Source organism: Peromyscus leucopus, chromosome 4 (genome assembly GCF_004664715.2).
Source record: "Peromyscus leucopus breed LL Stock chromosome 4, UCI_PerLeu_2.1, whole genome shotgun sequence".
NCBI lineage: Eukaryota > Metazoa > Chordata > Mammalia > Rodentia > Cricetidae > Peromyscus > Peromyscus leucopus.
The window spans coordinates 8,067,179-8,089,705 of record NC_051066.1 but is presented as its reverse complement, the minus strand read 5'-3'; the positions used below and the strand labels follow the sequence as shown (position 1 = coordinate 8,089,705).

The window sequence follows — 22,527 nt, the reverse complement described above, 5'->3', positions numbered from 1 at the left end:
CATTGCTTAGAGCTGTTTGGAAAGAAAGGGAAAAAATTAACTCATCCCAAATCATGAGCCTGTCTTTCCATCCATTTATGTTGTTTGAATCTTAGATGGTCTTTTAATTAAAAAACCCAGAGCCAGATATCAGGGTGGGAGCTGAAAGATCAGAGAAGCAGAACAAGCCACAGCCAACCTCACCTCGCCAACTCCTCAGCCAATCCTGTTTCCATAAATCCTCAGACTGAAAGCCTCTGAGTCCTCACCCGAAAGGGTCTCAGCTGAACTGCTTTAGTTCCCGTCTCCTCACGCCTTATATACCTTCTCAACCCTGCCGTCACTTCCTGGGATTAAAGGCGTGTGTGCTTCTCAGTACTGGGATTAAAGGTGTGTGTCACCACTGCCTGGCTCTGTTTCCAGTGTGGCCTTGAACTCACAGAGATCCAGATGGATCTCTGCCCCCTACCCCCTCCCCCACCCCCCACCTCCCCCCTGCTCCAGCCCCACGAGTGACAGGATTAAGGGTGTGTGCCACCACTGTCTGGCCTCTATGTCTAATCTAGTGGCTGGCTCTGACTTCTGATTCTCAGGCAAGTTTATTAGGGTACACAATATATATCACTACACACTTGAGCGTGAGGTGTCAAATTTTTTGCTATTGGGCCTGGAGGGAATAGCAGCTTGTCTTTCAGCAATTATGTAGTGCTTGCTGGATGCATCTAGTTCAAGGACTTTTGCAGGGCCTGACATGGGAAAGATGGTCAAGGGCTAGGGAGAAAGCACTGTCAGTAAAGTGCTTACTGTGCCTGATGCTGTAGCTCAGTTACAGAGTGCTTGACTGGCATGCATGTGGCCCTAGGTTCAATTCCCGGTGCCAGCAAAACAGATACACAAAAAGGAGCCAGCAAGATGGCTCAGTGGGTATAGGAGCCATTGCCTTTGAGTCTGATAGACAGAGTCTGTAGAGTCTACCCGGTAGTAGGGGAGAAGAGACTCCTGGAAGTTGTCCTCTGATTTCCACACGCAAACACACACAGGGAGAGAGAGAGGGAGGGGCAGGGAGGGACAGGGAGGGGGCATCAGGCAGGCAGGTGAGTACTGTGGGTGTTGCACGGATTTTACCCCCTTTGATCACTAGTAGGTCTGCTACCTCCAGAAGGAGAGGCCCCTGGCCACTTCCTCCCCACTGCCATCATCATTCAGGGTGCAAATCCAACTTGCCCAAGCCCAAGCCAAGAAAGGGGCTGCAACCCTTCCCACTATCCCCCCAAGAGTGTGTGTATCGGGGGAGGGACTCCAGGAACACATGGCTTTTCTCTCTTCTCTTCTCTACTTACCTAGGCTGCTCTCCGACTCAGGCTTGCTCCTGGGGGCAGGAGAGTGTTCCCAGGAACAGTGTTCTCAGGGAAGAAAGTTGATTGGCTCTGAGTGAGTCACATGCCCATCTATATGCCCAAGCACTGTTGCTGGAAGGGGATGGGACACTATGATTGGCTCTCCCTGGGTCACATGACCACTCGTGCTGGGATATTTTAGCAGAAGGCCTGGAGAGGTCTGTTCTACAGGGGTTGTGGAAGCTGGAGTCTAGCTAATGTAAGCTGTGAGCTCTCAGGCAGGCCTGTGGCTTGTGCCTGCACACACACACACACACACACACACACACACACACACACACACACACACACACGTGTGATAATCACATGGTATACTTCTCTCTGCTGCCTCTCTCCAGGAACCAGGGACTTGATTTTGCTATCATGGCCACCAGCTTCTTTTCGTCTCTGGCTCCACATCTGCAGACTGGACACAGCTGGACACAGTAAAGCTGGGCACGGTCACCTGAGCCCTGCCCTAGGAGACCGCTCTCCTTTTCTCAGAGTGTTCCCACAGACCGGTGGCCCAGACTCAGGAAAGGTGTGTGTGGTACGAATGTGTAATAGCTGAAGCGACTCTAGCCAGCTCAGGCGTGGCAAGCATGGCCCTGGCAGGCCCCGCCCTTCTCCCCCACTCCCTCTGCCTTGTTAAAAACAATCAGATTACAGTACTAAAGCTGCCACCAAGGCCTGTTCCCTTATCGGGCCCCTTCCTCCTCCTGAGGCTGACAAGGTCCAGCTATCAAAGTATTGAAGTCCAGCATCAGAAGTCCCCTTTTGGCCACCTAATTAACCCGCTCAATCAAAATTAAACACCTCACCCTAACACGGGGTTTCCCTGTCTACTTTATAAACCGCCATTTGCCTATGTGCCGTGTCTGTCTCCTCTCTGTCCCTCCAGGTCAAATACCTCTGTCCCTTTCCCTTGTCCCTTCCCCTTCTCCCTCATCCTCTGTCTTTGTCTCTTATCCCCTGCCTCTGTCCCTCTGGGCAGATAAATCTCCTCTGTGCTGAGAACTTGCGGGTCCTGAGCCCGTACTTTTCCTTCCACCCACTGCCAGCATTGTTCTTGAGGCGCCTGCCCTGGACCCCAGCTTCCACATCAGCAGAGGTGTGATTAGAACTGACTTGTTAGAAGAGTCCGCTGTCTAAACCCCACCCCAGCTTCTGGGCACGCCCAAAGGTCATGGTGATGCCTGGGCTGGAAGTGAAAGGACCAGGCAGACGCCATAACAGGCTGCTCAGTCTTCTCTCAGAGATCAGGCCTCAATTTCAGTTTCCTGAGACTGGAGCAAGCCGTCTCTGGAAGGGCCATGAACAAAAGACATAGTCCTTGCAGTAGCTCCCTTTCTGCGCGTACTCTGACTGCTCAAGGCTCAGTCAATTGTCTACTGTCTGGGACCCCTCACCAACTTAGAGATACGTGCACGGGTCAATGTGAAGGTGTGAGGCCAGCCAGCCTCGATAAACCAATCCTGATAAACAACATCTGCGGGCTCCAAATGTCCTTCTGATAACCGTTGTTGAAAGATTCCTCTGGACCACAACCAGTGAATCCAAAGGTTACACACCCTCCCCCATCACGTGACACAAAGGCTTGTGCCACCCTGCTTCCGGTTTTTCCCTTTAAAAACCCCTCCTTCCGAGAGCTCAGAGACATCCTCCACCCTGTAGGAGGGCTGGAACACAGACCAAGCTCAGGCTTGTAATCAGTGAACCCCTGTGTGTTTGCATCGGATATCGGCTCTGTGGTGGTCTTGCTCGGGAGTCTCGCGATGTGGGCACAACAGAAGCACCTTGCCTCTCTTCAGACCCTCCAAGCACAGTTCTTGGGGCAAAGCAGTTTCAGGCTACAGCAATCGAAACATTAATCCGGTTCCTTCTGTGAGTCTCTGCTTTCCTCAAAGGTCAACTGTCCCAGCTCAATGTCAGGAGGCTGTGTTTCCTCCATAAAATCGTCTTCAGATCCTGTGAATTCTCTAATGGAGACTCCTTGAGGGTAAATTGAATTGGCAGATCCCTAAAGGCAGAATTAAAGTGGGTGGTGAGCAAGCCAACTGCATCCTGGGCCGAGAACCCAGCATGCCTTCCTCAGGGGCTGGGCCCAGCCTGGCTGAGAGGTGGAGGGTCACCCCTGCTGGCCTCCCTTCTTGAGCTGTGAATCCCAACTCTAGGTTTCCATCTCCCTTCCTCTGGCAGCCACACCCTGCCCCTGTATAAAATGTCAAAATGAAGCCTAGCGTGACACCATGTGCCCGTGGAATAGCGTTTGTGTGACTTTGACCACGCTTCATCCACCCCTGGGCTCATGAGTGGATGTTTGCTTGTTACTTCTTCGGGCTGTTGTGAATACAGATAAGTCTTTATTTGAATGTGTTCATGTGCGTGTGTGTGTGTGTGTGTGTGTGTGTGTGTGTGTGTGTGTGTGTGTGTGTGTAGGCCAGAGAACGATGTTGGCAATCTTTTGTATTGTTCTCCACTTCACTTTTTGAGACAGTCTATCACTGAAACTGAAGCTCACTGGTTAGGCTAGAATGGCTGACCAATGAGCCCCAGGATCCTGCTGTCTCCACCTCCACCCCAGTGCTGGGATGACGACCTGCACCACCATGCTTGGCTTTTACTGGGCATCTGACCTTGGGTCTGCGTGATTGCACTGTGATCTCTCTCCATGAGCTGTCTCCTTAGCCTTTGAATGCCTATTTGTTTATTTTTGAGAAAAGTCTCATTATGTCCAAGCCTGGGCCCTACCTCTGACTGTCCTAGAACTTGTTATCTAGACCAGGCTGGCCTAATGCTCATGAGTCCACCGCCCTCTCCTTCCCAAATGCTGGGGTTAAAGAGTATGTCACCACACCCAGCTGAATGCCTGTTTTCGTTCCGTGGGGTACAGACCTGGCTGTGAACTGACAGGTCCTTCAGTGATTCTGTGGCCCGGTCTTCTGAGGCCCCACTGTGCTGTTTTCCTCAGCATTACCACCTCACAGCCCCACCTCTGGGGGACTCAGCATCTCTAAGAGCTGGGAAGTGATTCCTGAGTGGCATGCTTCCCTCCTGGTCCCTTGGAGACAGGCTCTCGAAATCTTCTGGTTGACCAGAGCTCTATCTGAGCCATGTGTGGTATCCCACACATCCACGGGCTTCTGACTTTGCTGCTCATCACTACAGGGTGATGCTAACTGGTGGTGTATGGGCTGGCTAGGGAACCATGGCTGTGGCCGCAGTCTTTTTTGGGGGGCAGGAAAAGCTTGGTAAACTTGCTGACTTTGATGGCCTTGCTCCTCAAACACAGAGACTGTCTAATTCTGACCACATTCTCCACACATTTGGGGGAGATTATCATCATGGGGGAGAGTGTATATTAAGGGGAGTTATTGAAGAACCAGGGTCCAGGTGATAGCTGAGACAGTTTTGCCGTGCAGACACAAGGACCTCGGTTCAAAGCCCAGAACTCACATAAAAAGCCAGGCCTGGTGGTTGGTATGTGCTTGGAATCTGAGTGCTGGGGAGATGGACACAGATGGATCCCTGGTGGGCTCACTTGACAAGTTCCAGGCCAGTGAGAGACCCTATCTCAAAGAAAAAACAAAGGTGGACTGTCCCCAAGGAATGACAGCAGAGGTTGTCCTCTGGCCCCCACGTGCACCACACACATCCACACAGGAAAAAGAAACCCGGAGACGGCCTCTCGTGTCTTCACTGATCAGGCTTGAGGGGGCTGAGTCAAAGAATGAAAAGCAAAGGTCTGGGCCTGCTTCCCTGGGACTAGTGATCCATCCTCATGAAACTTGATTACTGTTTATTGAACTCCTGCTGAGTGCAGTGATCCACGCATACAACACCTATTTATTAAGGTCCTACTGTGTGCCCTCTTCAGGATTTGGAGATTTGAATGAAAATGAGTCAAAGATCAATCTGTCATTTGGAAACATTCTCATGGGTCACTTTCTTGACACAAGGTCACTTCCTGTAGTCCACTTCTTTCTTCAGGGTCCCTCAGCACCTGGGGGATCAGATTCCCAAGTCAATGTCTAAGAAAAAATTGAGGTGTAGAAAAAGGTGCTTAGATGGTCAGTGTGCAAGACTGTGCATTTATGAAGTAGTACAGAAAACTCTAACCATCTGAAGGAGAACAAAACCAGGAACACCTCCACAGGCATATTTCTGGAACGGGATGCTTCTGGAATGGAGATGCTCCTGGAATGGAGATGTTTCTGGGATGGGGATGCTTCTAAGTTGGGATGCTTCTGGGTTGGGGTGTTTCTGGGATGGAATGCTTCTGAGAAGGGATGCTTCTGAGAAGGGATGCTTCTGGGATAGGGATGTTTCTGGGTTGGGATGCTTCTCAGATTAGATGCTTCTGGGATGAAATGCTTCTTGGATGGTAGGATGCTTCTGGGATGAAATGCTTCCGGGGTGGGATGCTTTTGAGATGGGATGCTTCTGGAGTGGGGGATGTTTCTAGGATGGGATGCTTCTGAAATAGGATGATTCTGGGGTAGGAATGTTCCTGGGAATGAAATGTTTTGGGGTTTCAGATGTGTGCTGGCTGTTTTTGTGTCAAGCTGACACAAGTTAGAGTCACTGGAGAGCTGGGAGCCTCAAGTGAGAAAATGCCTGAGTAAGATCGGGCTACAGGCAAGCCTGCCTGTAGGGCATTTTCTTAATTAGTGATTGATGTGTGAGGGCCCAGCCATGGTTGATGGTGCCACCCCTGGGCTGGTGGTCCTGGGTCTATAAGAAAGCAGGCTGAACAAGCCATGAGGAGCAGGCCAGTAAGCAGTACCTCCATGACCTCTGCATCAGCTCCTGCCTCCAGGTTTCTGCTCTGTTTTGAGTTCCTGTCCTGACTTCCTTTGATGATGAACAGTGATATGGAAGTGTGAGTCAAATAAAGTCTTTCCACTCCAAGTTTCTTTGGTAATGGTAAACAGCAACAGTAAGCCTAACTAAGACAGGGTGCTTCTTGGATGGGAGTGCTTTTAGCTGCACTTTACAGAGAACTCAGTGCAGTCTGAGGAATTCCAAAGGGAAAGTAGGGAAGTCCTGGGTAGGACAGCATCAATGTGCTTTCCTTTCCGTACGCTCTTTGGGCTGGTTTCTGCTCCTCAGCTCCTCAGATGTAGTCATTGTGTGTTAAGTGGAAGAAGAAAGCTCTCTCTCTCTCTCAAAATTTTATTTATGTGTGTGTGCATGCACACTTATGTGTCTGTTCGAGTCTATGCCCTATGTGTCTGCAGAGGCCGGAAGAGGATGCTAGATCCCTTGGAGCTGGAGTTACAGTCATTTGTGAGCCACTGATGTGAGCACTGGGATCTAAACTCCAGTCCTCATGATTGAGCAACACACATTCTTAATCCCTGAGCCATCTCTCCAGTATCCTGTTTCTAGAAACTTTCTAATTCAGCCTTTAAACTGACCTAACAGTCATCTCTGATTAGTTTTGTGTGTAATGCAAGTTAGGGATTGGGGCTTGTTATTTCTTTTTATAGATCCACAACTGTTCCAGCATTGTAAGTTGGAAAAGCCTGTCTTCCCATTGGCACGGGAATTTGGTTTTCCAAACCCAATTGATCACATGTGGATCTTTCTAGACTCTTTAGTCCTTCCCCTTGACCTCCGTCTAGGCCACGCTTCTGAGTCACCCTTGCTCCCTGGCCTGCTCCATCTACCTCTTCAGGAGACATCATGGCACATGGGCCTTCAGCCCCTGCAGGCCAGAGCTGTCTCCATGAGGGGTAGGGGGACACAGAGAGCCCTACTTGTCAGGATTTCAGAATGGAGGGGGCTAGGGTGGCTCTTCCTCAGGTCACCCAAAAGGAGAGTAAGTAACTCATCAGGAAGCTTTCTGAGAAAAGGAAGGGCAAGAGCTTAAGGCAGGGAGCTAAAATGCACAGTTTGGGGTGCGTGCATATGTGTGTGTATGTGTGTATGTGTGTGTGTGTGTGTGTGTGTGTGTGTTCCTCAGGAGGTATCCAACTTGTTTTGTGGGACATTCTCTCACTGGTACCTGACAGGTTGTCCAGGCTGTCTGGCCAGCGACAGCACCCCCATTTCTGCATCCTTCTGTTTCTGCATCCGTCCCTGTCCCAGATGACAAGTGAGCATTTCCATGCTCACTTTGTTATGTGAGTTGGGACTCAAACTCAGGTCCCTGTGCTTTGAAGCTGAGCCATCTTCCTAGCCTTTCCATTTGTTTGTTTGTTTTTCTTTTGGTGATGCAGGGTTTCTCTGTGTAGCCCTGGCTGTCCTGGAACTCACAGAAATCGGCCTGCCTCTGCCTCTTGAGTGCTGGGATTAAAAGCATGCACTGCCACATCCAGCTAGCCTTTCCAGTTTTTAATGGGGCGGGGCCTCTCACAAGACACTTAAGATGTGTACAGGTATTAAACCCCAGCTCACTGTGGATGTTGGTGCCAGCCTCCAATGAGACCAGTGGAGGTGACTGAATGGCTTTAGATGACAGTGAGACTCAGTCAGGACACAGCCAGAGCAAGTGAGCAATGACCTCCCAGAGCAACGTTGGTGCTCAGGACTGAGCAGGCGCTCTGGCCTGGAGACCCCGGAGCAGCTGGGCCAGGCGGGGTGGGGGGAGTGAGCCCCGAAGTGCTGTCTCTGGCCCAGTTTTCATTTGTTTGTTCTTGAAAACATGGGGATGGGCAACGGTTGCCGTGTCAAGTGGCTCAAATATTTCTTGGGATGGCTTCAAATCATTCCTGCAGTACATGTGACTTGGAGGCTGGTCCCACCGCGGGACTGGGCTCGGCAGTAAATCATCCAGCCCTGGCTGTGGGGCCACGGCTGTTAGAGCCGGGACTCTGGCCACCCTCTTGTCCTCAGGAACTCTGTCCATTCTAGTCATCAGCTCCTCTGTCTTCCTGTGAGCCCTGTCCCCTGGGTCTCCCTGCAGGAGGGAGCGGGGGCCTGGAATCTGCACAACCGTCCTAGGAAAGAGCCGACAGTGTCCCTGCTCCAGCCAAGCAGCCGAATCCTCAGCCCCTCCCTCCACAGTCACCCCGGTAAAACATGGCGGGGCTAGGTCTCTCACAGTCTGAAAAGGTGCAGAAACGTCAGAAGTCTGGGTCAGAGGTTTCCCCTCCACCTAGCAGAGCATCCTGACAGCATGACCTGGGGTCTGGGTCAGTTCTCGAAGCTCTGCCCATTGAGCTCCTGTTGGATTCCTTGCCCCGAATTTCCAAGACAGCCATGAGCAGTAGGTGGATCCCTGGTTTTCCCAGGAAGACAGAGGCACATACCAAATCCTGCCTGATCCCAGAACTTTCCTTGTTGGAGCCTCAGTTTCCCTATCTGGAGGGGAGCAGTTGCCTGACCTAAAGTCTGCTACTCAGTGAAGATTTGGCACATGATGCTGTCAGTCTTGGAGGGACAGAGCAGGCACCTGGGGAGGAGGGTGGGGAGGGGCAAGGTGAGCAGGGCAAGCTGGACTCAGCATCTGACGTGGTCCAGACCAGGTGCCTTTAGTGATCAGGTAGTAGAGAGGGCAAACAGTGTCTAGTGATCTAGGTTCCGACGCAGCCCCTTGGCTGCCCTCGGGTCCCCCTGCGGACACAGGAGAGACATGGTTATGAGCCAGGGAAGAACGGTGTGTACTTCCCGTAAGCAGCCTGGTACAGGGACTCTCCACAGCAAGTGTGTGTTGTGCTAGGAAACAAAAATACTAAGATGATGCCTTCTGGAAACGGTGGAAAACTGCGGGCTCCCTTGAGTTAAAAAAATGCAGGTTTGGGGCTGGAGAGATGGCTCAGAGGTTAAGAGCACTGGCTGCTCTTCCAGAGGTCCTGAGTTCAATTCCCAGCAAGCACATGGTGGTTCACAACCATCTGTAATGAGATCTGGCGCCCTCTTCTGGCATGCAGACAGAACACTGTATACATATTAAATAGATAAATCTTAAAAAACAAACAGACAAACAAAAATGCAGGCTCCCCGGGGGCCGGGGAGGTAGAGGTGAAGGTATGGAGCAGGTTGCCGTGGCTTGGCTGTGTTGTACCTGCATGCCGTGGGTCTCCTTCACTTTGATTCCGTGGCTTTGGTTACACTCCTAGGGAAACCCTGAGCACCTGAGACATCTGTGCTTAAAGCAGCCACCCTGGGTGGGCAATAGGATTGGGCCCGATGGAGTGATAGCAGATGGATGGCAAATGCCTGCCCCAGGTTCCCTCCCATGGGAACAGGGGGGAGAGCCAGCCCGAGGCTAGCTCTGAACTTTTCTTTCCATCTCTGGGGGAACCTGGGGGTCCTTGCAGAGTGATGGAGTGACAAGAAACACCTGCAAGGCTCTCGTTAGTTCTCCTTCCATCTCTTTAAAATCTTCTTTTTAGATTTATTTATTATATGTCATGTGTGAGTGTTTTGCTGGCATGTATGTGTGTGCACCATGTGTGTGCACCATGTGTGTGTACCATGTGTGCTTGGTGCCCATGAAGATTAAAAAAAGGCTTGGATCCCCTTGAACTGGAGTTATGGATGACTAAACCACCATGTGGGTGCTGGGAATCAAACCCAAGTCCTCTGCAAGAGGACTTGCCATCTGGTCCTGATGAGCCATCTCTCCAGTCCGCTCCCCTCTATCTTGAAGGGAGTACTTCACTGAAGGTCACCAGACAGTTTCAGAACTCAAATCTAAATGTGGGTAGGGTGACACATAGGCACTTGTAAGACTGAGGAAGAATCCCTGGGTTCAAGGCCAGCCTGGGCTACATATTGAGACACCTTCCCATCCCACTCCCTATGTGCCACAAAGCCACCAAGGCTCAAGTCCGTGGTTCTCTCCACCGCTTGTACCAGCATAAGGAGCAGCTCCTTGCTGTTTTTTGGTCCATCACTGACCTCCTTGGAGAGATTTATGGCTTCCGGGCATCTACAGGTTCTGTCCCCTGAACTTCAGCCACTGTGAGCTGTCTGAGTATGTTAATAAGACCCACCTGCTTCCCTGGTTAACGTTCCAACAGCTCCCAATGCCTTCAGGTAAACCTCAGAGGGTTGAGGGAAGTACCTAAGGTCCTTCACGGTCTAGCCTTTGCCTCTCTGCCTTCATCTCTTTCAGTCCCCTGGGTGACCCACTGGAGGCCTCTCTGATCCCTGTGCCTTCACACATGCTGTTCCAGCTCTTCAATGCCTTTCCTCTCACTTTTGCTGGCTTCTCAGACTTGCTCATGGCCTCCTCTGACCTCTTAGGCTCAGCCCCTCCTTCCTCTGAGCTCCCAGAGCTGGGGTAATCCTGCTGTTAGCACTTATCTCACTGACTTAGAATGATTTGTTTACTGTCTCTCCTCCTCAGGGTAGGACCACACTCCTTTATCTTCCTAATTTATTCCAAAGCATCAGTACCTGACATTCAGCTGAGGTTCAGCAAATGTTTGCAGACTCAATGACCAAGTCCTCTGTCCTGGGTCTGAAATGTCACCATTTGGTTCCTTGTCCTGGTTGCTACTGCTTCCCACAGCTGGGGCCTCTCTTTCTCATCCAGCAGCTGCCCAGGCCTGCCCAGGCCCTGGGGGGCAGTTGCAGCCTTCACCCAGAGAGATCGTAAAAACCAGTTTGCACAAAGTGCAGGAGACTGCCGGGCAGTGGTGGCGCACGCCTTTAATCCCAGCACTCGGGAGGCAGAGGCAGGTGGATCTCTGTGAGTTCGAGGCCAGCCTGGTCTCCAAAGCGAGTTCCAGGAAAGGCGCAAAGCTACACAGAGAAACCCTGTCTCGAAAAAAAAAAAAAAAAAAAAACCCTGTCTCAAAAAACCAAAAAAAAAAAAAAAAAAAAAAAAAAAGTGCAGGAGACTCAACTTCCCGTTGAACTTGGCTGCAAACTCCACGCTCAGGCCTTGGGGTCCTGGCTTCTGCTGTAGCCCAAGAGACAGACAGCTCTTCAAGAGACTGTTGCCCTGCGTCTTTGGCCCTCATCTAGACTCGAGTCTCAGAGATGAATCAAGCCTGCCCCTGCCCCCGCCCATGGCCAGGGCTCAGCAGCCCACCATCTCTGATACCCACTTCCCTTTGCAGGTGGCAGACAGACCTTTGCTGGGCTCTTGTCATGTGCCAGGCTCTGGGTCTCCATTGTCACAGAGCTCAGTTACAGTGCACGGGCACACACCCAGACACAATCCCCGTGCTACAGTTTAGTCAGAGCTAGGACAAGGACACAGGGACTGTGGGTGTAGGACAAAGCAATCCCCATAGCCTCAGAGACAGAGGAGCTGAGGTTGGCCTAAAGAGATGGTGTGCAGTGGCTGTCCTCCTGGGTGAGGTATCTTCAGAGGGAGGGTTTGGAGAGTGACCCCTCTATATTCCAGAGCCCTCGGCTGTGTCCAGGATCTAGCTGGCCTCACCTAGGGTACTATGCTCAGAGGAGACCCTAAGGAAACAAGCATGCTTGCCATGTGTCCCCCTTTCAATCAAGCAACATTTCATGAGTCCCCACCCTGTGCAGGGGACTAGAGTATTATCAGGGCGGGGTGGTGGGGCTCTTGGTCTGTAAGGGCAAAAATCACCAGAAGAGTACAGCCTGGCAGAGTGGAAGGCTTCAACAGAATGGAGCGAGCTACCTCTGCCCAGCCTGATGGTGGAGAGAGCATTCTGCCTGGCCAAGTGATGGAGGAATACCCCAAAACAGTCCAAGCGCATAGAGAGAGCACCCTCTACTCAGCCTGATTGTGGAGAGAATGTCCCCACTTAGCGCAGTGATGGAGGCAACACCCTGACCCACCCGGCAGAGGAGCACTGTCAGGTAGACCATGGCTGAGCCCAGCCCAGGAAGCCACTTGCGTGTGTCCCAGCCCCTTCACATGCAACCCGTGAGTCACCCGTTAGACAGGTGACCAGCGGAGTGTGTGCCCAGTCCTCTGGAGTCCCTATATGACCTGCAACAATATCTTACAATATTCAGAGGGAGGCAGCAGAGTCCAAGGAATTCGGGGTCCTTCTTTGGCTTCCGGTGCTGCCTACATTACCTAGTAAATGGGTTCTTCTCTCTCTGAGCCCCCCGACGGCCTGTATCAAATAGATTTGGATCTTAGTATCGTCCCCCTTGGATTGCAACAAGCTTCTAGAAAATAACAGTGGGATGCTGGTGGATACCAGGCTTAGGGTTGTCGATTTTGACAAGAATAATTACAATATCTGGGAGACTCAGAGCCCCTGGGTCCCTAGAATGGCCGGGTGGAGGTAACAGTGAATGCAAGGCCTGTCTAAGCCAGACTTGGACTGCTCGTGTGTCCTCTCCGCCCCCGCAGAAGGGTCTGCAGGTGTCGGTGGCTTCCCGCACCCTCATCCTTCGCGCTTGGCTCCACCTCCCTTCTACTGTCTGCCCTGCGTCCTCCTCTAACCTCGGGGCTGGACCAGCGAGCCGCGGGGCTGGGAAAGTTTGAGTCACGCCGCGGGGCGTCTGGGGGCGGGGGTGTGGGAGGCGGGGTGGGCGTTAGGAACCGCCTCAGGCTCCCACCAGGGGGACCCCGCCGCGCCCCTGTCCGGTGAACCCGTTGGAGCGAGACAGACTGCCACCTCTCACTGCGACCTGCGCGTCCCATCGCTGCTGCAGCCTCGGGCTCAGCATGACGCCCGGCGCGCCGCTCTTGCCGCTGCTAGTGGCGATCTCCACGGTAGTGGCGGTGGTCACGTCTGACGCACCCACGAGGGCGCTGTCCCCCGCCACAGGAGACGCCACCCTGGCCTTCGTCTTCGATGTCACCGGCTCCATGTGGGATGATCTGATGCAGGTGATCGACGGCGCCTCGCGCATTCTGGAGCGCAGCCTGAGCAGCAGCAGCCGGGTCATCGCCAACTATGCGCTGGTGCCTTTCCACGACCCAGGTAGCGCCCCGCGCACGGTCCTCGAGGTCGCCTCCCACCTTCGACCCCGCGCCCGCCATGACTTCCCCCATGCACCTGGCCCTTCGCCGGGGGGCCGGGGGAGCGAGATGGAAGAGCCCAAGCGCCTTCTCTCACATTCCCGCCGCCTGGCCACGCCCTCTCCTGCATCCCCCATGTTGACACTGGCCAGGTTGAGAGTTTCTAGCAGGCGACCTTACCCTCTCCATCTGTGAAATGAGAAAACTTGCTGAGATGTTGGTTGCAGGTGCCAGGAGCCTGTGTGGTTTTCTGGATTTTATTTTATTTTTTTCCTTCCTTCCTTCCTTCCTTCCTTCCTTCCTTCCTTCCTTCCTTCCTTCCTTCCTTCCTTCCTTCCTTCCTTCCTTCTCTCCCTTCTTCCCTCCTTCCTTCTCTCCCTCCCTCCCTCCCTCCTTCCTTCTCTCTCCTCCGTTCCTTTCACTTTTTGAGGCAGGACCTCATGTAGCCCAGGCTCGTCTCAAATTTGCTGTGTAGTGGAGGATGACCCTGAACTTCTGATCCTCCTGCTGCAGCTTCTAGAGTGCTGGGATCACAGACCTGCACCAACACAGCCCCTTATCTGGTGTTGGGGATGGACCCTGGGCCTCCATGCACGCTAGGCAAGCCCTCTGATGACTGAATAGGTTTTTCTCAGAATCATTTCCCAGCTTGTGCATGGGAGGCCAGGGCACCCCTAAAGTCACCCTTTGGGGGATATGCAGCCCTTTGTGGGGCCCATGCTAGGAGTAACTCAGACTGTCCCCTTTTCCTCTTTACATGCCGACCTCACAGAGAGGAGTTCCCCAGCAAAGCAGGTCCCCTGGATACCTGGGCTTCCTCAGCAGTCAGGAGCTCCTACCTTTCAGCTGAGGGTGGAAAATGCTCCCTGGAAGGCCTCACCATGTGTACCTTGCACACAGTGGAGACATGCCTTACATGCCCCCAATTCTGACTACTTCTCTCAACATTTTTTTTTTTTTTAAAAAAGTAATATTTATCTATTTATTTTAATTTTTATGTCTGCTGGTATTTGGCCTGCATGCATGTCTGTGTGAGGGTATCAGATCCACTGGAGCTTGAGTTACAGACAGTGAGCAGCCATGTGGGTGCTGGGAATTGAACCCGGGTACTTTGGAACAGCAGCCAGTGCTCCTAACCGCTGAGCCATCTCTCCAGTCCCAACCTATTTTTGAATTGAGAAAATGTCAAACTTAGACTGAAGTAGGAGAGAAGCGGGTGCTCCTGCTGCGATCTGGAGAATGACCCCTGGTTGCTCTCTTTAAAGTCGTCTGCTCTGTCTGTCCACATGTCTGTCCAGGCTAGCTTTAAAGACCCCCACCACAAAGGCATTCCATGCCGTGCTGACAGCACTGTTTGAGGAGGCACACCAAGCTGATGGCGACCTGTCAAGCCTCTGGGGGCACATCTGTCAATCACAGAAGCTTCCAGGGGCTTGACTCCCCGCTCCCCAGCGCCCCTACTCTATGGGGCTCCCTAGCTATAAGCCTAGGAAGACTTCAGGGACCCCAAAAGGATAGTGAGGTTAGGTGCTGGAGAACGTAGGGCAGCCTCTATCTCCCCAACGCTCCCTTCCCCCTTTGTTCACTCTTGGGTTTCTAAAGGCATTATTAAACCGGGGGGGGGGGGTGTAGATATGATCCGGAGAACTGACAAGGTTTCCTGAAGCCACCTGCTGGGTGGATGATGCCTTTACTGTGTCTGTCTCTAAAACACCTGGCTCCCATTGCAGGATGGGTAGCAGCTTTTTGAGACAGACAGTGTCTTGGGCCCAGAAGGGGGCTTCTGAGGACTGTCCTTGCTGCCCTTCCTGGCCGCTAACTTCAGGTGCCCTCTGGCACGGAGTGGGTATGTGGCCCACCAACCTTCAAGGCTCAGCTCTTCACCCCTCCTTTCCTTCCATTCTTGGTTTTCTTTTCTTCCTCCTTTCTCTCTGTGCTTCTCTCTCTCTCTCTCTCTCTCTCTCTCTCTCTCTCTGTCTCTCTGTCTCTCCCTCTCTCTCTTTCTAATTTTTAAGTATTTGTGTGTGCATATGCACACACCATGGCGTGTATGTGGAGTTCAGAGGACAACTTGCAGGAGAAGGTTCTCTCCTTCCAGCCTGTGGGTTCCAGAGCTGGAACTTAGGTTGACCGGCTGGGTGGCAAGTACCTTTACCCCCCGAGCCATCTCCACAGACCTCTGTACTTTATTTTAAATCCATTAAAATTTAAATGATGCTCATCTTAAAAAAAAGGTAGTAAAATACAAGTCCAACTTCTCATCAAAATGAAGTTTACCACAGATGTAAAGGAATTTTCCCAGTTGAAAATGGTCTTCCAGCTGCCAGGAAATGAAAATTGGTAATGCAACTTGCTTAAAAAAGAATAGTAGTCATCATTAAAAGCAAACATACATACAAAACTCCACATCCCTGTTCCTCTTGTTCCCCTAGCTTTAAAGGGACCAGGGATGCTCTAGAGAGGACCAGGGTTGCTCTAGAGAGGACCAGGGATGCTCTAGAGAGGACCAGGGATGCTCTAGAGAGAACCAGGGATGCTCTAGAGAGAACCAGGGTTGCTCTAGAGAGGACCAGGGATGCTCTAGAGAGGACCAGGGTTGCTCTAGAGAGGACCAGGGATGCTCTAGAGAGGACCAGGGTTGCTCTAGAGAGGACCAGGGATGCTCTAGAGAGGACCAGGGATGCTCTAGAGAGGACCAGGGATGCTCTAGAGAGGACCAGGGATGCTCTAGAGACATCTAGCTAATTTTGAAAAGACACATGGAGTTTTTGTTTAACACCTGGAAGCCTTACCATCACCCCTCCACCTCTGGCTCAGAGCGAGTGGGCATCTGTAAACACTGGGGTAGACAAGAGCGTAGCTGGAAAGAAAGCCGGACCCCAAATTCAGATGCACGGTTGCAATGCACTTTTCTTCATGCAGGCTTGTGTTTCTCTGGAGTTCGGGATTCTACCGTGCATTAGAATGCACAAACATTTATTCTAACAACTTTATGTTCAGTTTTACAACACGGAAAGAAATTTGGGAAAAAACATGACCTCAGGAGGTGAAGAAGGGGGGTCTCTCTGCTTGAGTCTGCTGAACATGTGCCCTCATCTGGGCACCCTGGTAGCTACCTCACTTTAAAAAATCAAATTACGTTTATTCATTTATTTGTTTATTTATCTATTATTTGTACACACATGTGGATGTGCCACAGCAAACATGGAGGTCAGAGGACAGCTGGCTGGAACCGGCGTTCTCGTCCATCATGGGGTCCTTAGGACTGATGCAAGCGCCTTTGCCTGCTGAGCTCTCTCACTCATTTTTTCTTTTTTTCAAAGCCAAACCGCAACCTCCTCTTAGGCTATCCAAACCATCCTCCCTAAAGCTACCCCCAGACGCCATTTGAAAAAGATCTCAGTAATCTGTAAGGCCAAAGTGGGAGGGGACATGGGTGGGGGTAGGATTCGTGCCGAGGAGCCAGCAGCCTGGCGGGGGAAGTTTGGGGGTGCAGAACATGACATGCGCAGCTGGGCATGGTGGCTGAGGCAGGAGGATTGAAAGTTCAAGCCCAACTTCAAGATACTGTCTCAAAATGAGAGGTGGAGGGAGCGTCACTTAGGTACAGTGCCTGGGAGAGGACGCTGAGGGGACACCGAAGACTGAGGGGGAACACTGGATGCTCCTGCCAGGGACACACTTGGAACAAAAGATTTCCTGGGCTGAATGGCTGGCTGGGTGCGGACTGGAGGACAGGGTGACATGTGGGGACAGGTGTGTGTGGGAACTCCGCAGCTCTCCTGGTGGAAATGGGGCCGGCGGGGTGGGGATGGGTGTAGCCAACCCTGCTGCCTGCTGCCTGCAGCTGCCAAGGACTGGGAGGCTTTGGATTTCCTTGTATGGGCTTGGAGCGCTGTGTCCCGAGCAGGCATTGCAGCTGGGGTCTGGCTGGGTCTGCTGAATCAGCAAATGGAATGCCCTTCAGCAGAGGATGAGCTGGAGACTACTGTTTCTGATCTGCGCCCCCAGCTCTGTGGCCTGAGTGTTTTATTAAAGGGAGCCACTGGAGGGAGTGTGGAGGGCCTCGCTGGTGCTTCTAGGGATGTGCAGCCTTGGAAACAAAGGACTTTCATTGCAAAGAGCGGGGCCAGCTAGATGGCTCAGTGGGTCAAAGGTGCTTGCTGCCAGACTTGATGGCGTAAGTTTGATCCACCAAACCTGCATGGTGGACGGAGAGAACTGACTCCCCAAAGTTGTCCTCTGACCTCCGTGCCTGTGTCCATCCAATAAAGAAATGAATAAGGGACTGGAGAGATGGCTCAGTGGTTAAGAGGGCTGGCAGCTCTTCCAGAGAACCCAGGTTCGTTCTCAGCACCCACAGGGGGACTCACAACCTGAGTCTGTAACACAGTTCCTGAGGTTCTGACGCTCTCTTCCGGCCTCCGCTGTCAGGCACACACAATCAGTGTGTGTGCACAGACTTACATGCAGTCAAACACTTGCACACATAGACCAAGATAACTAAAAATAAAAAATAAATAGATAATGTGAAAAAAAAAGGTTTTAGAAATCCTGGCTGGGTGTGGTTTCAAATGCCTGCAGTCCCTAGGACCTGGAAGGCAGAGGCAGAGGCAGGAGAATTGCATTAGAGAACAAGCTACATAGCAAGCCCTACTTCAAGTGAACAAACAAATGAGCCAGACTGGACAATTTCCAGAGTAGAACAGTGACAGATCTTCTGTCTCATTTGACTGGAAATGTAGATAGTTTTTCAATTCCCTCCAGTAAATGCTACAAATCCTCATTCTGGGGTGACATTGTCTGTGGCTTGGACTGGCTTTTTGGCAGTGGAGTTCCTAGGTCACTTTAGATATTGGGGGTGGGTGGTGGCTCATCAAGTCTGTGGAATGTTCTGGGCATTTGAGGGGTCATTCTTAGCCCAGCTGCCCCAACCTGGGAGTTAGGGAAGAGGCCAGTTTCTTGTTTGCTTCGCTCTTGAGGCTCAGTAGATTTGACCTGTTCATTAGAATGCTCCCTCCCTCCCTCCCTCCCTCCTCCCTCCCTCCTCCTCCTCCCTCCCTCCCTCCCTCCCTCCCTCCTTCCCTCCCCTTCCCTCCTCCCCTTCCCTCCTTCCCTTCCCTCTCCCTCCCCTTCCTTTCCTCCTCCTCCCTCCCTCCCCTTCCCTCCTCCCCTTCCCTCTCCCTCCCTCCTCTTCCCTCCTCCCCTTCCCTCTCCCTCCCTCTCCTTCCCTCCTCCCTCCCTCCCCCTCCCTCCTCCCTCCCTCCCCCTCCCTCCCCCTGTGATTTTCTTCTGTGTTGTGTCATTTCGCTGTAGGTTATTTTGGGGGTGGGGGAGCAAATGATTTTCCTCTTAATTCACTTGAGGGCACTATGTCCATGACATCAACAACTTGTTTAGTACTCAACCCCTGGTGGGCGACGGATGGAACCCATGCCACTAAAGTGCCCTTCCACTGAGCTGCGTCCCCTGCCCAGTGGTTAGTGTATTTCCTGGTCGGTTACCTTTCCGTATTGTTTGTGATTCCTGGGGTTTGAAGGTCTTCAATATTTGTATAGAGAAATCTACTGACTTTTTTCTTCTTCGTATTTTTTTTCCACTTGCATATTTACAATGGTGTTTTTTTTATTTTTCCATCATCAAATTAGTTAGATGTATATTTAATTGTTTTGTTACAGGCATTTACTCTCTTTGCCGGTAATTAAAAATGAATTGACCTAGAGTGAAAAAAAACTAATATATAGCCATGTGGTAGTGACATGTCTTTAGTCCCAGCACTCAGGAGGCAGAGGCAGGTGGATCTCTGTGAATTCAAGGCCAGCCTGGTCTACAGAGTGAGTTCCAGGACAGCCAGGACTGTTACACAAAGAAGCCCTGTCTTGAAAAACAAACAAAAACCCCTAATACAATTTTATATTATAATTAAATACAATTATTAATAAATAATTACTTATTTAGGTTCATCTTATAAAAATATCCTTGCTCTGTGCATGTGTGCACATGAGCGTGTGTGTGTGTGTGTGTGTGTGTGTGTGTGTGTGTGTGTGATGTACATTTGCTCCTGTGTGCATGTGCACGTGTGCACATAGAGGACAGAGGTCGATGCCACTTGATTTTTCGAGGCAGGATCTCTCCCTGAACCTGAGGTCATCAATTCTGCCTGCCTGGCTAGGGGCAAGCTCCTGGGATCTGCCTGCTCTGCCTCCCCAGTGTGGGCTCCCAGCTGTTTACTACTGCGCCCGGTTTTTACATGAGTGCTGGGGATCTGAACTCAGGTCCTCAGGCTCCGGAGGCAGGCGCTTCACAGCCTGAGTCATCTCCCCACCATACCCTTCCTTGTTCATCACTTGGCTCTTGCTTTGTTCCCAAATTACCTAACAGTGTAGGAATATGTCTGGATTTTCCCTTCTCCCCTGCCCTGTGATTCTTGTGCCAAGAACACACTATTTTAATTATTAGTCTCAATAACAAATGTTAAGAGAGGGACCCTTGTTCTTTGTTATTACAATAACTTTCTTTGTTCGTTTTCAGCCTGAAACTCATAGTGATTAACCTGCCTCTGCCACCAGAGTGCTGGAATTAAAGGCGTGTGCCATTATGCCTCCCCCCCTCCCCCCCTTATTTTTTGAGATGGGCCTTATGTAGCCCAAGCTGACCTGAAACTTGACCAGGCTGGCCCAGGCTGGCTTAGAACTTGGCCTTTAACTGCCGACCCTCCCGTCTCCACCTCCCAAGTGTTATGACTATAGGCATTTGCTGCTCTGCTCTGCCATTTTTCACACACACACACACACACACAAACACACACACACACACACACACACACACACACACACACACATATTGGATCTAGTTTTGCTATGTAGCCCAGGCCAACCTTGAACTCACGATCCTTCTGCTTCAGCTTCCCGATTGCTGGGATCACAATAATCCCTTATATGTGCTTTTATACCTGGTTTTATGTTTTCTTCTTTTTAAAAAAATGATTTATTTATTTCTATTTTATGAGCATTGGTGTTTTGCCTGCATGTATGTCTGTATGAGAGCATCAGATCCCCTGGAACTGGAGTTACAGACAGTTGTGAGCCACTGTGTGGGTGCTGGGAATTGAACTCAGGACCTCTGGAAGAGCAGCCAGTGCTCTTAACCGCTGAGCCGTCTCTCCAGCCCCTTATTTACTTATTTATGATGAAGTTGTGTATGTTGTTTGGCATGGAAGTGCAGGGTGTTTTTTTTGTTTTGTTTTTTTTTGTTTGTTTTTTTTTTGTTTTGTTTTGTTTTTTCTAGCTTGGTACTCCTCCAAGACTACTTTGTTTATTTCCTGGCTCAGACCCTCAGGCTTTCCTCCTTGGGGGCTCCTTTGCTTGGCTTCTGTGTTCCTAGCCATATTCCCAGTGTAGCACATGAGAGTTTTAAAAGATTGTTCTCATTTACTGACACATTTATAACTTTGATACAAAGTCTCATAGGGTCCAGGCTGGCCTTGAATATGCTGTATAGCAGAGCGTGACCTTGAACACCTGGTTCTCTTGCCTCTCCTCCCTGAGTGCTGGGATCACAGGTGTGCACCACATCCCCTATGCCACTCTGGGGATGGAACCCAGGGCTCAGTGCATGCTGGGAAAGTGCTCTGCTAACTAAGCCACAGCCCCAAGCCCTACGCTGTTAACTTTTGAACACTCCTCGGTACTGAAAGTCGCTGCCGGTGGCCCATTGTGTAGGACTGTTTCTCTGAGGATTCCTGGTTGTTTCTGTTGAAGAATGATGTCAGCAGCCAGGCTCTTGTGTAGATGTGGTTGTGGTTGCTTAGAGGGTGCTGCTTCTGAACCCCTTCATGACAGAGCAGGGAGATCTGAGCATGTACAGAACTTAGATGTGCTTCTATCTGTATTTCTAGTTCCAAAATTTTTTGTTGCATTTAAAAATTATTGGGTGGAGGTTTCAGCAGACATGTGCCATAGTGCACGTGGAGGTCAGAGGACAACTTGCAGAAGTCAGTCCTACTATGTGGGTCCCATGGGTCCAACTTGAGTTCTAACCTTGGCAGCAAGCACCCCTAACCCCTGAGCCATCTGCTGGCCATGGTGTTTCTAGATATAACCATCTGTGGTAGTTAATTTTGGTTGTCGATTTGACTGGATGAAGAAACACCTCAGGCATTATTGAGGCACACTCTTGGTTATGCTTATGAGGGGGTTTCTAGAGAGGACAGACGGAGGGGGAAGGCCCATCCTAAATGCAGGCATCAGACCCTTTCAGTGGACGGTCCCAACTGGATAAGAAGGGGAGGGTAGGAAGCCAGCAGAAGCTGGTGGAACGTGAGTGCTCCCTGACTGCTACTTCCTGACCAGTAGACACGAGGCGTCCTAGTACACACTCCCCACACCATAGACTTTACCATTTCTTCCCAGAGTTATGGACCACATCCTCTTAACCTGGGTCCAAATGCTTCCCCCCTCCCCCGGCTCTGCTATGTATCTCATCACAGCAACAGGAAGGATGCCCAATACACAGCCATGTCCCTCCAAGCAGAACATGCCTTCGGACTGATGTCTCCAGCACTAAATCACTACCACATGCATCTTTGTAACCTCTTCCCACGTGGAGCCCCGTGAACACATGTGGCTTATCTCTAAGGTCCCGTTCCAAGGCTGACAGACCTGGCTTCCCACAGTCGGCCACTCACTTACTTCATTGTTCCATTCCAGCCTGGACAGGCATGGCTTCAGAATCGTCAACTTTAACCCCGTGGGAAACGGCCTTATTAACTAAGGTCTGGTTTGCTCCCCTTTGTTCTCTAGTCCCCTTTTCTAAAGTGACTTAAACCAATTTCTTCTCCTATTTTTAAACTTCACTTTATTTCTCTGTTTTTATGGTGCTAGAGATGGAACCCAGAACCAGGCTCCTGCTTCTTATTATTTTGAGACCGAGTTTCATGTAGCCCAGGCTTAGCAACATCCCATGTCTTCAGTCTTCATTTTCAAACTATGCTGAAGTATTTATTCTTTCAGATGAAATATTAGGTAACAGAAAACCTCTGTTAACTTCTTAAAAAATTCAGCTGTGGGCTGGAGCGATGGTTCAGCAGTTAAGAACATTGGCTGCTCTTACAGAGAGCCTAAGTTTGCTTCCAGCATCTGCTCTGGGTAGTCGACAACTGCCTGTAAGTCCAGTTCTAGGGGACCTAATGCCCTCTTCTGGACTCCGGGGCATCTACACTCAGGTGCATGTAGCCATATATTTAAGCTCCCACTACACATGCGTATGCGACACACACACACACACACACACACACACACACACACAAGA

General features: G+C 51.0%; 1 protein-coding gene across 3 annotated transcripts in view; it reads left to right on the top strand.

Annotated features, from left to right (window-relative positions):
* The first annotated feature begins 12,847 nt into the window (after positions 1-12,847).
* The window catches only part of Hmcn2 (hemicentin 2), a 152,571-nt gene continuing 142,891 nt past the window's right edge, over positions 12,848-22,527 (top strand). For all 3 annotated transcript variants that reach the window (XM_028884655.1, XM_037204583.1, XM_037204584.1), the window contains exon 1: positions 12,848-13,180. In XM_028884655.1, coding sequence (XP_028740488.1) covers positions 12,922-13,180 — 259 coding nt within the window. In that variant the 5' untranslated portion in view covers positions 12,848-12,921. The remainder of the gene's footprint in view (positions 13,181-22,527) is intronic.